This window comes from Etheostoma cragini, chromosome 9 (genome assembly GCF_013103735.1).
Source record: "Etheostoma cragini isolate CJK2018 chromosome 9, CSU_Ecrag_1.0, whole genome shotgun sequence".
Taxonomy (NCBI): domain Eukaryota; kingdom Metazoa; phylum Chordata; class Actinopteri; order Perciformes; family Percidae; genus Etheostoma; species Etheostoma cragini.
In genome coordinates, this window is record NC_048415.1 from 13,451,559 (window position 1) to 13,463,471 (window position 11,913).

General features: G+C 39.3%; 3 protein-coding genes across 3 annotated transcripts in view; 2 read left to right on the forward strand and 1 right to left on the reverse strand.

Annotated features, from left to right (window-relative positions):
- actl6a (actin-like 6A) overlaps positions 1-4,360 on the forward strand; it is a 9,510-nt gene extending 5,150 nt beyond the window's left edge. The window contains exons 4-14 of the mRNA XM_034881948.1: positions 254-354; positions 665-762; positions 934-1,028; positions 1,573-1,679; positions 1,812-1,901; positions 2,024-2,085; positions 2,190-2,304; positions 2,477-2,557; positions 3,371-3,466; positions 3,657-3,743; positions 4,162-4,360. Of these exons, the coding sequence (XP_034737839.1) occupies positions 254-354; positions 665-762; positions 934-1,028; positions 1,573-1,679; positions 1,812-1,901; positions 2,024-2,085; positions 2,190-2,304; positions 2,477-2,557; positions 3,371-3,466; positions 3,657-3,743; positions 4,162-4,242 (1,013 nt within the window). The 3' untranslated portion in view covers positions 4,243-4,360. The remainder of the gene's footprint in view (positions 1-253; positions 355-664; positions 763-933; positions 1,029-1,572; positions 1,680-1,811; positions 1,902-2,023; positions 2,086-2,189; positions 2,305-2,476; positions 2,558-3,370; positions 3,467-3,656; positions 3,744-4,161) is intronic.
- A 694-nt stretch (positions 4,361-5,054) lies between these two features.
- On the reverse strand, positions 5,055-7,820 carry mrpl47 (mitochondrial ribosomal protein L47). Its single transcript, XM_034881967.1, has 7 exons — positions 7,587-7,820; positions 6,969-7,117; positions 6,818-6,878; positions 6,639-6,735; positions 6,326-6,456; positions 5,544-5,639; positions 5,055-5,400 (listed from the first exon to the last, which is right to left on the reverse strand). Exons 1-7 carry the CDS (start codon positions 7,718-7,720, stop codon positions 5,292-5,294), a joined length of 777 nt encoding a protein of 258 aa, XP_034737858.1. The 5' UTR covers positions 7,721-7,820; the 3' UTR covers positions 5,055-5,291.
- A 346-nt stretch (positions 7,821-8,166) lies between these two features.
- ndufb5 (NADH:ubiquinone oxidoreductase subunit B5) lies at positions 8,167-11,723 on the forward strand. The gene is made up of 6 exons (XM_034881975.1): positions 8,167-8,392; positions 9,396-9,478; positions 9,733-9,799; positions 9,949-10,010; positions 10,819-10,925; positions 11,505-11,723. Exons 1-6 carry the CDS (start codon positions 8,275-8,277, stop codon positions 11,623-11,625), a joined length of 558 nt encoding a protein of 185 aa, XP_034737866.1. The 5' UTR covers positions 8,167-8,274; the 3' UTR covers positions 11,626-11,723.
- Positions 11,724-11,913: the final 190 nt, after the last annotated feature.

Sequence of the window (11,913 nt, forward strand, 5' to 3'; positions counted from 1 at the left end):
GGGAGAACTTACAAAATAGCAGGGTGTTCAAATACTTATTTTCCTCACTGTATATAGATGTAGATAGATAGATAGATAGATAGATAGATTGTCCAAAACTAGATTTGGAATTTGAACAACTTTGGCTATCTTATGTTTATCACAGATGATTGTTTATCCTTTTGCTTTCACTTGTGTAATTGTAATAGTAAATAGGCATTAATCTGACATTTAACAAGCCCCGTCCTTGTTTCTTCTTCTTTCCCTGTTACAGTTGAGGACTGGGACAGTTTCCAGGCCATTTTGGATCACACCTACAAGATGCACTTCAAGTCTGAACCCAGCCTGCATCCTGTGCTCATGTCAGAAGCATCGGTGAGTTAGCATTCGTACAAGCTGGATCTGAACAACACAGACTACATATTTTGTGATTTATACCATGGCCGAACAGTATTCACATGCCGGCCAATTTAGTCCTGTTCTGTCTTAAAATATTAACTTGTTAGTTAAATACTCGTAACTGGTGACAATTTTTTTCGTATGTGTTAGCCATATTCTGTGTATAGTGAGGTGAGGATTTGGGTTGGTTTCCTGCTCTGGTCCTTATCACATCACAGCGTGAATAGTGTGTGTTGTGCTGACAATAATCTGTTTAAGCAGCCTATTTTCTGTTTTGTGTCTGCAGTGGAACACACGAGCAAAACGAGAGAAACTAACAGAGCTGATGTTCGAACATTACAACATTCCTGCTTTCTTCCTCTGCAAATCTGCTGTGCTATCTGCGTATCCTTTCATTATTTCACTTCATCAAGAAAAAGGATGAGAGGCTGATGTCATTTAAATTTCCCTCTACGGTTTGATAATGGCCTCACAGAACTATTTCTCTTATGAAAAGTCTGCTGCACTACTACTGTATCTGTTAGTGTATTACATCCTTAACTCTGAGTGTCTAAGCTTTGCCAATGGCCGGTCTACAGGCTTGGTCCTTGACAGCGGCGCCACACACACCACAGCAATTCCAGTGCATGATGGCTATGTCCTGCAACAAGGTGAACAATTATCACACCTCATTCATCATAAGTGGATGATCAACCTTCAGATATTACTTGGCTATATAAACCAAGAAGGGGATTTATCTCCTAAGAGGAGTAATGGAAAATATATAATCCTGTGTTATCTTATCTATAATTTATGTTGCCATCTGCTGGTTGTATCTTGAATCTGTCTTGTCAATCAGTCCATCTGTTATTACAAGCCGTTACAATTATGAACTATTGTTGGGCAAGATTCATTTTCAGTGATCTATCACGTTTGTTACTCTCTTAAAATTCCTCTGTGTAAACGGGGCCTGATTGAAATCACTTTTCAGGATGAAACTAAATCAACATTATGCTGTTGAATACAAAACTAATGGAGTCTGAGCCGCAGTGAAACAAAAGAAGCAGAATCATTTAAGAGATTGCAAATTCATTAAGTCCACATTAAGTAATTTATCAAGTTTAAAGACAGAGTGTTGAGTTGCTGTATTATATGTAAACGGGGGAGATTTACAATGTTCCCTCAAGCTATGTGTTATTTTTTTCTCTCTGATAGGCATCGTCAAATCGCCCCTGGCGGGAGACTTCATGAGCATGCAGTGTCGGGAGCTTTTTCAAGAGCTAAATGTTGAAATAATCCCCCCTTACATGATTGCATCAAAGGTATAAAAAAAAAAAGAGAGGAAGATTTAACTTGACTTTTTATTGTGTGTTATGTGCCTACACAGTGTGTATTTGTCTTTGTTGTCATCTTTCTTCATACCAGACCGTGACAACCAGTGTTTATCATTACAGGATGGAGTGCGAGAGGGATCACCGGCCAGCTGGAAGAAAAAGGAGAAACTACCTCAGGTCACCCGCTCATGGCACAACTACATGTGCAATGTAAGCAGCGAACTCTTAGACCTGTTTTGAACCTTTGCATTATTAAAGGAATAGTTGATATGGTTGGTATGTATCATGTTTTGTTGAAAGTGTGCCAACTGGTTTTTTCTTAATGTCTGCAGTGTGTGATCCAGGACTTCCAGGCATCTGTGCTGCAGGTGTCAGACTCACCATATGATGAACAGTGAGAGCATTATTTGGACTTTTAACCCTCCGCGTCTATGGAGGTTTGCATGCCAAAAGTAAATCTCTTCTGAAAGGTTAAAATGTGAGTTTCTCTTTCACCAGGGTTGCTGCACAAATGCCCACAGTGCACTATGAGCTCCCTAATGGCTACAACTGTGACTTTGGGGCTGAAAGGCTGAAGATCCCAGAGGGGCTGTTTGATCCCTCTAATGCCAAGGTGTGTGTGTGTGTGCTATAAATGTAGAGGTAACAGAGCAGCCAAAATAGCTGAACATACTGCTCTAAATAAGGAAAGCTCTGTCTGGAAAAGTTGCTTAAAGTATTGCCTTTTATTCATTATGAAGTTTTTTGAAAATGTGTTTTCCTGTTGGTTGTTGTGATCCCTTCAGGGCCTGTCTGGAAACACCATGTTGGGAGTCGGCCACGTGGTGACAACCAGCGTTGGAATGTGTGACATCGACATCCGGCCGGTGATTATCAAAACATTTTAAACATGGGTTACACATTTGTTTGGTGTGTGAAATGTGTTCTTTGAAACAGTTTTAACTTCTATCCATTTAATTAAGGCTCCAAATTAGAATGCATTTCAAGTGACTGACTAGGTAAAGATATCTTGCCTAAACCTTTGTTGTTGATGCAAAATTTCACCAGGAATGTAGTTAAATCCTAAAAGGTGACTTTTAGGCCAACTAATTAATCACTTGAAATAACTACAAACAGTCCCTTGCATTTTCATGTATTGGTTCTGTTTAGGAATAGTAATGGTAATGAATTCGTTCTAGAGCCCGACCGACAAATGATTTCAAAGACTGATACAAATATTTGGTTAATTAAAAATCGGCCGATTTTATATAAAAACATCCAGAAACACGTAACAAAACTGATTTCCCTAACATTTGTAAATAATATATAGTTTTATTGTCACAACAGAACATAGGAACATAAAAATATATAAGTTTTGATAAATAAAATGCATAAAAATACAAACTTAAGATTTGAAACTTACAGTCCTAAGATATAACAAATATTCATTAATCGGAATCATTTATTTGTCATTATAAATGATTCTGATGAACGAATATTTAAAAATGTGTGTGTGTGTGTGTGTGTGGGTGTGTGTGTGTGTGTATACACACACACACATACACACACACACGATAGTTTGGGAAATGCCTAATATCGGCACGCCGATATATCGGTCGGGCTGTAATTGATTAATTGTCTTCAGCGTTGCTTTAAAACAGAAACTGTAAATTACTGAACCTTTTGACTTTATGTCTCAGGGCCTGTATGGCAGTGTGGTGGTGACTGGAGGAAACACACTCATTCAGGGCTTCACAGACCGACTGAACAGAGAACTCTCCCAGAAAACCCCTCCGGTGAGTGAATGCCACCACTTCCTCACACATTGTGATGAACATGTATTATCCACGGCTGTAGTTAATGATAGACTGCAGTTACATTTTATTGCAATTCACAACATACAGCAAGGTACAGTTTATTTTAAATACATCACTAAACACTATTCTGTTTCCTGCCAGAGTTGAAATGTTTGTCTGTGATTTGCAGAGCATGAGGCTGAAGCTGATAGCCAACAACACTACAGTGGAGCGCCGGTTCAGCGCCTGGATAGGAGGCTCCATCCTGGCGTCACTTGTAAGGACACACAGCAGTTAAAACCGTGTCATTAGAATAGATCGACAACAGGTTTTTAAGCTTTATCACAGTATTTTCTTGAGGGAAAGGTGTCCCTCACACACTGATGGGAATTAAAGAGCTGTTGACTTTGCTCTTGAACCATCATAAATAGAGCAAATCATAAAAGGCCCAGAGGCACTCGTATCCAATTTTTATCTCTGTGATTTATTACGTAGATGCACTCTTGTCAACAGAGTTTTTCTCTCCTTTTTTCCTTGTAATTTGATTACAATTGTAATTTGGCAAAATGCATGACTGTATTCACACATACACTTCGCGTGACAGCTTTTTCTTTAGTTACAGTATGCGTGTATTCTTTCCTCTCCTGTTTCTATCCTGATTTATTCAAACTAAACATGTTTTGTGTGTCTGGCAGGGAACCTTTCAGCAGATGTGGATCTCCAAACAGGAGTACGAAGAAGGAGGAAAGCAGTGTGTAGACAGGAAGTGCCCTTGATTCGACACCCAACCCTATCCTGTCCATCACTCTCGTTGCCACAAGCTCAACACCGTGAGACGCACCTCTGACCCTGGACTCAGGAACACCCACTGATGATTTTTAATTTTTTTTTTTTTTTTTTATTGAGTTCTCGATTTTGTGAAAATAAGACCCACGTATAAAGTAAACTGTTACTACAATGAAGAGGGGTTGAAGTTCCTTTGTTACTGTGACCAGTCAGACTGTTGCCTTATTTTTGTTGTTGTTTTGTGGAAACCTTGCATCTTCAAGAAGTTTTTCTGGAATTGACAAAGCTTGATCTTGAACCTATTGTATCTTCTTGTTCCTCCCACGTTAGAAATAGTCTGACATGTCCTGTAGATCAGCGTGTTGGTTCTAAATGAAGTTTTAATCAGTGTGGAAAAACTAAATTTGTTTTGCAAGGTTTCTGCAGAATCTTGCGTGCATTTGTTCATAAGCCTCTTTTTCTGTAGTAAGCAAGCTAATCCGAGGCAAAGGACAGTCACTTCTCACCTCTTTTTGGTGTCAACTCATATTTAATTTTCATTTTGCTTGTCATTAGCTAAATATGGTCTTTTAAACAAATAAAGTCAGTTTTTGTTAAATGAAATGTGTGATGAAAGTAGAATAGCTCACTTGATTTTGATTCTTAGGTTTTCTTGTAAAATTGCTAATGGTTGTTTGACACAAAACAGCATCAAATGACTTAAGTTACATTAACACATTCAAAAACTTGAAATCATCTTGCAGAATAATAAAAGATGATGCATGGTGTGTTTTAATATACGGAATGAAAACTGACAAACATGTCAGGATGATGTAGCATAATTTATCTTAGGCTCCAGTTAATAGGCTAACAGCTGGACAAATACACTCATACTCGACATAGGACAACAGTGTCAGACCTTCAGTTATTGACATGAGCCGATTCAGACTTGGGTATTCACACTGACTCCAGATCAATAAACACAGAGGCGGCCTTGTTTCTGGACATGTGTCAGACTCACAGCTGTCAAAAACTCATTGCAAAACGTGCGCTTGTAATTTCACGATGCGGAAACCACATGAGGAAACTTCTCCTTGAGTTTGGACTGGGTCGCCTTCTCTAATGTGACTTTCCTGGCCTTCTCTCGAAGATGCTTTTCTACACGCAGTCTGCAAGACAGAAAAATATGAAGTCAAAAGAAATGAATCTTATTTGTTTTATATAGGGAACAAGAACTCCACATTTTACATCTACTAAAACGTCTTTTACACTGCAAAAAGGGAAACCATATTGAATGTGTGTCATATCTTACCTTATGTGTGATTGGACAAACTTGGGTGTGAAAAACCTCTTCCTCTTGTACCTCCTGTTCATGTGCCAAGGTACAGCATATTCTTTGAATCGATACCTGAGGGAAAATACAAGTGTGCATAAGTAATGCCACTTACCAACTTCCATTTTCTAAAGCCCTTAGAGGTAACTGCAATCAGCTAACAGACCACCTGCAGAAAGCCTAAATCTGCTTATTTTTGGGGCCTTTTTATTCGCAGCACAGATGAAGACATGAAAGAGGAGAGAAAAGAGAAATGACATGCTGCACCTACAGCAAAAGGCTGCAGGTGCGCCATGGAGTAGTCCTCTAATTATGGAATGTGCGCCTGCTCTGCCAACGGAGCTAACCTGGCCACCTAAATTGGCTTAGCCTAAACTTAAATAAATTCTGTTCAAAGAGCAACCTGCTTTGAATAGAAAGGATCAGTGTGTATTCTTGAACTTTGGACATAAATGTAATACATTTTCCTTCCTCATAAAACATTTGCAAAGCCGCGTTTTTAAAGAATTTTAATTTCAGAATTGTTAACCTTACACGGTTCTTCCCTGGTGCATTGCAGCATATCTTGGGGTTTTACCATGACACGATCAGTGGAACTGAAACATGCATGTGTGTCCACGAGCTAAACAAAATAGGGACGCAAACATAGACAAACAGCTTCATAGCACTCCACAGGAAACCTAAAAAAAAATGTTAATTAAGACTGCTGCATTTCTCCATGTGTTTGTGTGATGTAATGCATACGGAGAGTCTGCCCTCACCAGTAGACATATCCAAATATGTTCCTCCTCCAAGCTCCTGGTCTGCCCTTCTCCTGTCCTGTCTGCAGCAGTCGCAGAGCAGTCTCTCTCTCCTTCACCACCGTCTCCAGTCTGATCATCGACCGCTCAACCTGGGAGGAAGGAGACAGCAATATTTATCTTAGTCAGGGCTCCTACTTGAACACATAGAGTACCCACAGTTCTGCAAACACAAACCCTGCATCCCAAAAACCAAAGTTAAGCTGTCAAATGTAATTCCATTTAATCTATTAATACATTTTTGGTGGAGAGATCACTTGAGAATCAAACCAACCTTCCTTGTTCTTTCTGGACTCGGCATCTGAACCCTTTGCCTTCTTGCTTCCTGCTCAAGTGTGAGCAGCAAGTTCTTTTCTTTCAACAGCACATACCTGAGATAGAACAAGAGCGTTACAGAAAGCTGATAAATGTTCATACACTGTGAAGCACCGGTGCAATCTCAATAGTGCTTACCAGAGTTTGTGTAAATCTTCATTGCTCTTTGTTCTCAGTTGTTTGGCAGTCCATGGTGCACCTAGAACATTTTCAAACAATGTTCTATTATTAAAGGATACAAGCAGACTGTGCAGCCATAGTGCAGCATAAGCTCCCAGTAGTGTTTTACCTGACTTCACATTGGTCTCTCCCCAGTTTTCAGGGAGGTCAAAGAATTCTTCCAGCCCTCTCCTGTTGATGGTTGTGTGCAGGGCTCGACACTGTCTCACAGAGCCGGCGGGACTGTACCAAGACAGGGCAGCGAGTGGAGACTTTTCCCTGGTGGATGTCAAATAAATTCACGTAACAAAATGTAAAAGTGATAATCAACCTTACATTAGAATGTGCATTCCATTCCCTAAGATTGCACTTCTTAGTTTGAATTCTAACAAGTCATCAGAGAGCTGCAGAGAGGCACTTGCAAATCCAAATCCTAAATTTAAGAGTTAAAGTATACCGTTATGTGTTAACGTTAGTCAAAAACTTTATCTAAATCCATCCACTAGATCCATGACTCTACGTTAATCCAATGTCAATGGATTAATTCAACGCGTCTGCAGGTTGCATAATACATTTCAGATTTGAAGATGTCCATCTTAACGTATTGAGGCTTTTATTTATTATATTTTATTAGATATGCCTCCTTTACAGAATCCACACAAGCTGAGGGGACTAGAGCTTAGCTATGAACACGTTGACTTTTACGTCGCATATATGTCATGTTGTGCACACTGCAACTCAGTCTTACCTGTAAAGACGAGGCTGGTATTTGATCAAAGTGGTAGAACGGTGCTGAGTATTTATCGATGAGGATATCCTAAAGACATTTTGAAATTGCTTGCAAAGAGTCAAAACGCGTCCTGCTGAGGAGGACGCCGCCATCTTTAACGTAGGCGAGTACTTTTTTTCCAAGGACGGGAAAACATGTGACGACACACTCTGTCTCTGATTGGCTTAGCCCGACATTCTCACTTTGGTCTAACCAATCCCATTCACAGAACCAACCAGAGTTGGCAAGTACTAGCTAATCAAATGGAGAGTAGGGCGGGTCATAATGCCTTTACCATCCTAGGAAAAGAAATTGGCCTGTGGCATGTTGCATACATAGACATAATAAAGAGTGTTTTAAAAAAAAAAATGTATGTCTATGGTTGCATATGTGGGTACACAGTAGTTCCCAGATTACCCGTCATGCATTTTTCTACATTGAATTTTTTGTTTTTATTGTTTGTCTTTTTCAGTTATTAATATATATTTATGTAACCACGTTTATGTACGGTGCCTACGTGTACTACTGTGAAGGATAAAAATCAACGAATCCTCTGTTTCTACTATCTGCCTCTATGATCTGACCTCGTTCAAGATGGCGGTTTCCGCTTCACTCTTTCATCAACGAATCAGAGCTCTTGTTGTTGAAACACCTTCCCTCAGTAGACATGGTGGGCATGAGTGTTCTCAGGTCTGCTGCTGCTTTAGCAGCCAGACTGAGTCCTCTAAAATCTGGAAATAATGCTGCAAATGTACTCACCCGAACAATCCCACGGACAGATAAAGGTAAGAGACACCCTGGCCTTTGAAGAGTGAGAAGTTTGACTCTAAAGGCGACCATATCTTCTTATGACCTTGCGCCCGGACTTGTTAGCTTGCTAGTATTAGCTAGCTGCTAACGTCTTTCCTGCTGTCAACAACAAGTTTAAAATAGGTTAGGTACGTTACTTTAATAGTTAACGTAACAGACAGCTGCTCTGTTTTGTTTGTCGGCTAATTGCCTTTCTAAATTGCCGTTCTTTTCAATAGAGTAAGTAGTATTTGTATTGTAAAAGTTTATTTATAGCTAGCGGTTGAATGACAATCACCATTAACGGTATAATCATGTCAAAATTCTCATAACAAATGTTGAGGTTTCCAGTGTTGAAATGCTATACTATACTACTTTACATCTTATGTTACCAACTTCTGAAATAACTCGAGAGCTTAACTACCAGGGAAACATGTCTAGTCTACTTGTAATTTGTAGACATTATTACACTATAAAAATCCATTTGACTCAGTGAACATTTTCCCACACAATTTTATAAACGTTAGTAAATACTGACAAGGTCAGATGAAGCTGTGATAATTATCATAATAATGATTTTGTTCACAGTGCCAACCCCTGATTTAATAAAAAGAAGACCCATTTGAGAAATGATCATCAATATTGTGGATATAAATTCACTTTGCTAAGATAATACGGACAACATAATACATTCATGCCATTATCACAAGAACCAAAATCCCAGTCGGTCTAGTCTTAGTCCCTCACCATTTTTCAGTCCTGTCTGAGTCTTCTGTTCTGCCTATCCCTAGTTTTTTATTTATTAAATTTTTTTTTGTATTTATCTACTGTTTCTACTCTGTAAAGCGACTTTGAGCTTGGGAAAAGCGCTTTACAAATTCAATTTTTTATTATTATTATTATTATCATATGTTGATATCAGTACTGTGTCAATTAAGCACCCACCTTTTTAATTGTGAAATACATGGCCACAACAGTGTTCCCTGTCTTGCCTTGCAGTGGCCGTTCGTTGGGGTCATGGAAAGAAAATGTTTGTCATCAAACCCACTGACTTCTATGACAGGAGATTTCTGCGCTTACTGGTAAGTACTGTAACGCCATCTAATTAATTTCCTGTGATCATGACAAACTAAAGTGTGCCGCAGTTAGTAGATAAGATTGATGCCAACATCAGGTCCAATGTTGTGAAATTAAAGCCGTGCATAACATGCCAACTGCTTCTGCCTGAATGTAAGAATTATTCCTGACATGTTGGCTTCGTTGGAGCTCCAGTCTTAATCACCCCAACATTACAGTTTTCAGTATGTCATTTTGTCTTCTCATTTGTTTTTCACAGCAATATTACATCCTCCTGACTGGCATTCCTATGGCTGTCATTGTCACATGTGTGAATATCTTTGCCGGTAATTAAGGATATGTCTTCAAGTTTTTTTCTGTGCTTTATTTTAGATTAGTTGTTACTAATTTGTCATTTAAATATGTGATTTGATGACTAAATTAAAAGAAGTTGCATGTTACTTGAATTGAACTTGAGTGTGACTTTGTTGTGAAGGTGAGGCAGAGCTGGCTGAAACTCCTGAGGACTACGAACCTGAGCACTGGGAGTACTACAAGGTGCGTAGCTACTGTAGCATCTCCTGTCATTAGAGGTTATGTCACTGATCTGAACCCTGGTCCAGGAATGGGTGGGTGGGCATTACATTTGGAATTGGGCATTATATTCAAACATATATACATAATCACCCTTGCCATCATGAAGCCAGTGCCAATCTTTAAAGCAGCCCTGTTTTCCTCCAGTGAATGTTTTATGACTGTTGTGTCGCTATCCCGATTCACCCTGTTCACAATTTAATATTTAAATAATTTGTATTTATTTATTTTTGATTCTCATTTAATTTTACGAGTCAACTGCATCACAAACGCTACTACTTTCTTCTGTGAGTTTTGAACATCAACTGCTGCGATGCTCTCCCTTCTCTTCATTGAAGCCTCTATGTTTACAGTCTTGGGGTGATGTGCAATGTGCTATAGGTGCCAAAATAAACTATGTTTGGTACTGCTAATTTGTGTGTTTTGTCATGGTTCATATGTGCAAAAAACACTTACACTTTGTGAGAAAAGAAATTGTGGCAGAGAATCATAATATAAGCTAAAAAAAACGGGATTCATATTTTTCCCCAACTCGTGCAGGCCTAGTTGTGTCTGCAATATTCCCACCACAGATTTTGTAAGAGAAGAGTTCTATAATTGCAATATTTCAGAAAGGACCCTCTTTACTGTTGTCCTTTCATTCATGTTGTAAAGTTTTGAAATAAGAACGAGGATAAAATGTAATATAGTAACTAATAACTAAAATGTCAGTGAGCGCTTATTGGGATCAAATACATTTGCAGTCATTAAAAACCCTTTTATGTCATGGCAGCACCCCATCACCAGGTGGATTGCACGGAACTTCTACGATTCACCGGTAAAGGACTATGAAAAGATGATGGCTGTAATCCAAATAGAGAAAGAAAAGGCAGACATGAGGTGAGTTTTTGTACCAGTGTGAGCTTCTCCTGTCACGTGTGAAGCCCCGAGCGCAGACATTTCTAACTATCCTTAAACATCCCCGGTGACAGAAAGAAACTGTCTCAGAAATAATTCTTAATGTAACTTGCCAAACTGAAATTGGTTGATACACACTAAACATGGACTAAATCTAAATATTTGATTCAAGAAGGAATGTTTCTTATCAAGCACAACTCCTGTTTAGCATCAGATGCAATCCGCAGTCATGGCACGATCGGTGTTTCTTCATGTTGGTCCCAAAGTCGGACCATGGGGGCACAGGTCACAACCTCTGTTGCGGGAATCTCTGTGTGAAGCATCTACTGAGCATTACAGTCAGAGGAACCCCTCAAGGCTTGACATAACTATAAGCACCAGTGACATTCACACATAGTTATGCTTCTAGGCAGGTTTCAGTGTGAGTCTAGTTCAAGTGTACCAGCATAAAGGAAGGTTTGTTTTTTCTGTTGTAGCACTATTCTGGGATTCCCAACTTGCTCTTGTTTTCCATTTCTGAAGCATGATTTCATTAATTTACTGCCCGCTTGTCGTCAACAGACTGACACAGCTGGAGGTGCGTCGACAGATGAGGGCGAAGGGAGACGGCCCCTGGTTCCAGGTGGGAACCCTCAACAAGGAGCTAATTGACTACAGCCCCAAGGCAACACCTGACAATTAATCCAGACGTGTCTGCCAGCAGTACATCATGCCGATCAATCTCACTGTTTGTACATTTTTTCCCTTCTTGCGTAAATAAAGTATCTATATGTACTCTGATAGTTTGTTCTCCAGTGTTTTGTTTTTTTTATTGGCTTCATCCTGCAAAAATGTTTTTACAGTTATTTAAATCTCTGTGAATTAAGTGACATTGGTGGGCAGAGGTAAGTAAAATATTTCTGTGTGAAGTATGAATGTCCTCTCTGTGTCCCTGGATGTCCTCTAACAATTCATTAATATGCAGGAAGCT